The following is a 2,344-nucleotide window of genomic DNA, read 5'->3' as shown; positions in this document are numbered from 1 at the left end:
GCCCTAGTCGGTTTGGCTCAGTGGACAGAGTGTCAGCGCACGGACTGCAAAGTCCCAGGTTCAATTCCGTTGAAGGGCACATGCCCAGGTTGGGGGCTCAATCCCCAGTGGGGGGCATGCAGGAGGCAGCTGATCAATGATTCTCTGTCATCAATGATGTTTCTATCTCATTCTCCCTTCCTCTCTGAAATCAATAAAAGTATATTTTTAAAAAATGTTTCCAATGAAAAGCTCACATCATAATTGTGATGCACTCTAAGTATAAAAGGCATACCAGAGTCAAAGGCTTACTAATAGAAGTAAAATAAGTCATTAAAAATTTTGGTATCTTGCCCGGCCAATGTTGCTCAGTGGTTGAGTGTCAACCCATGAACCAGGAGATCATGGTTTCATTCCCGGTCAGGCCACATGCCCAGGTTGTGGGCTCGATCTCCAGTAGGGGGCTTGCAGGAGGCAGCCAACTGATGATTCTCTCATAGATGTTTCTAACTCTTTCTCCCTCTCCCTTCCTGTCTCTGAAATCAATAAAAACATATTTTTAAAAAATAAGTTTTACTTAAATAATAATTCATTTATTGTTTTAACATTATTATTAGTATGATAGTGGTTTGCAAACTTCTATAAAATGTGGGAATGATAATATTTTGGATATATTTGGGTGAAATAAAATGTATTCCTGAAATCGGTTTCATCATACTCCATTTTCATGGGGCTACCAGAAATATAAAATAACACAGCAGCCCACATTACATCTTTTTGTCTCTTCCTTCCTTCCTTTCCCCTTTCTTCCTTCCTTCCATCTTAACTTCCTTCCTTCCTTCCTCCCTTCCAACTTTTTTTAAAGGCACTATTATTATAAGGACTTTACATGTATTAACTCATAACAATCCTCTCAACAATGCTTTGAGTACATGCTATTAATATCATGTCCATTTTATGGAGGAGCACAGAGAGGTTGAGTAACTTTTTTTTTTTAATCCTCACCCGAGGATATTTTCCCATTGATTTTTAGAGAGAGTGGAAGAGAGAGAGAAAGACAGAGAGAAATATTGAAGTGAGAGAAACACATCAATCGTTTGTCTCCTGCATGCGCCCCAATGAGGGCCTGGGCTGGGGAGGCACCTGTAACTGAGGTGCATGCCCCTGACCAGAATCGAACCTGGGACCCTTCAGTCCACAGGCCAATGCTCTATCCACTGAGCAAATCGGCTAAGGCGAGGTTGAGTAACTTAATTAAGGCCACACAATGGCTCCAGCTGAGTCATACTGGAGTCCCAGGCACAAGGAAACTATGTTCTCCTGTGTAAATGCCCAGGTTTTGAGCTCCATCCCCAGTAGGGGGAGTGCAGGAGGTGGCCCATCAATGTTTTTCTCTCAGGGATGTCTCTCTCTCTCTCTCTCTCCCCCCACTTTCCACTCTCTCTCAAAATCAATAAAAACATATTTTTTTAAAATAAGAGAAATTGGCAGAAATTTTCAATTCCTTCAATTGAAAACGAGATAAGCAAAGGAGCAAAATTTTAAAATCTTGAAGTCAGGAAAGTAAAATGATAATAAAGTTTAATTTATTATATGTTATAACTAAACAAAATGAGAATACAATATAATAAATTCTGGCTGTGGTATAAATAAAATATTTACACTTAATTTTATGAGTTTTAATACACCTGCCTTTTAATGTTTTAATATTTTTTGACAAATTTAACCTTTAAATTATACATAGAACCTGCCCTGGCTCTGGTCTCTGTTTAAAATTGGGATATTTTGTTCACCATAGATTATTTTGTACTCACTTTTACTTTAAAAACTATTGCAGTGGGATATTACTTTTTGACACCCACTTATATTTTGCAGTAAAAGTCGGGGCCTTCCTTCCCACACCCCTCCCGGCCCTGCTGTAAACCATCCCCATTTAGCTAGAGCTCCTCGGGTCTCACTCCAGCTGTGGGTGACCGGGGACAGGTAACTTTTTTGTCACGCTTCACAATCTGACCACCGATGTTTCAATCCCCATTTCATCCTGCTTCCTCCTCTTTCTTAATCACTTTACCCACTATCATGTAGACAGCACCTCCTTAAAAGTTTTTGTGGTTGCAAATTATTCTGTACGATACTGCAATGGTGGACTCGTGTCATGAAACATTAGGCCAAACCCATAGAATGTACAACACCAAGAGTGAATTCCTACTGTCAGCTATGAACTTGGGGTCTTCACAATTGATTATAACAAATGCACCATTCTGGTGGGGGATGTTGACAGTGGGGACGGCTGTGCATGGGGTTGGGAGTGGCAGAGGGTATATAGGAAATCTCTGTATTTTTTGCTCAAATTTTTAAAATATAT

The 2,344-nt window shown here is 39.9% G+C and overlaps 1 protein-coding gene across 1 annotated transcript in view; it reads right to left on the bottom strand.

The window, feature by feature from the left end:
* Positions 1 to 164: 164 nt before the first annotated feature.
* LOC102241797 (complement C3-like) overlaps positions 165 to 2,344 on the bottom strand; it is a 5,860-nt gene continuing 3,680 nt past the window's right edge. Inside the window, exon 5 of the mRNA XM_014550314.1 lies at positions 165 to 176. Within this exon, the coding sequence (XP_014405800.1) occupies position 176 (1 nt within the window). The 3' untranslated portion in view covers positions 165 to 175. The remainder of the gene's footprint in view (positions 177 to 2,344) is intronic.

The sequence above is a fragment of the Myotis brandtii genome, unplaced genomic scaffold, assembly GCF_000412655.1.
Source record: "Myotis brandtii unplaced genomic scaffold, ASM41265v1 scaffold597, whole genome shotgun sequence".
NCBI lineage: Eukaryota > Metazoa > Chordata > Mammalia > Chiroptera > Vespertilionidae > Myotis > Myotis brandtii.
Note: the sequence above shows the minus strand (reverse complement) of the source record. Positions and strands in the feature narration are given on the sequence as shown.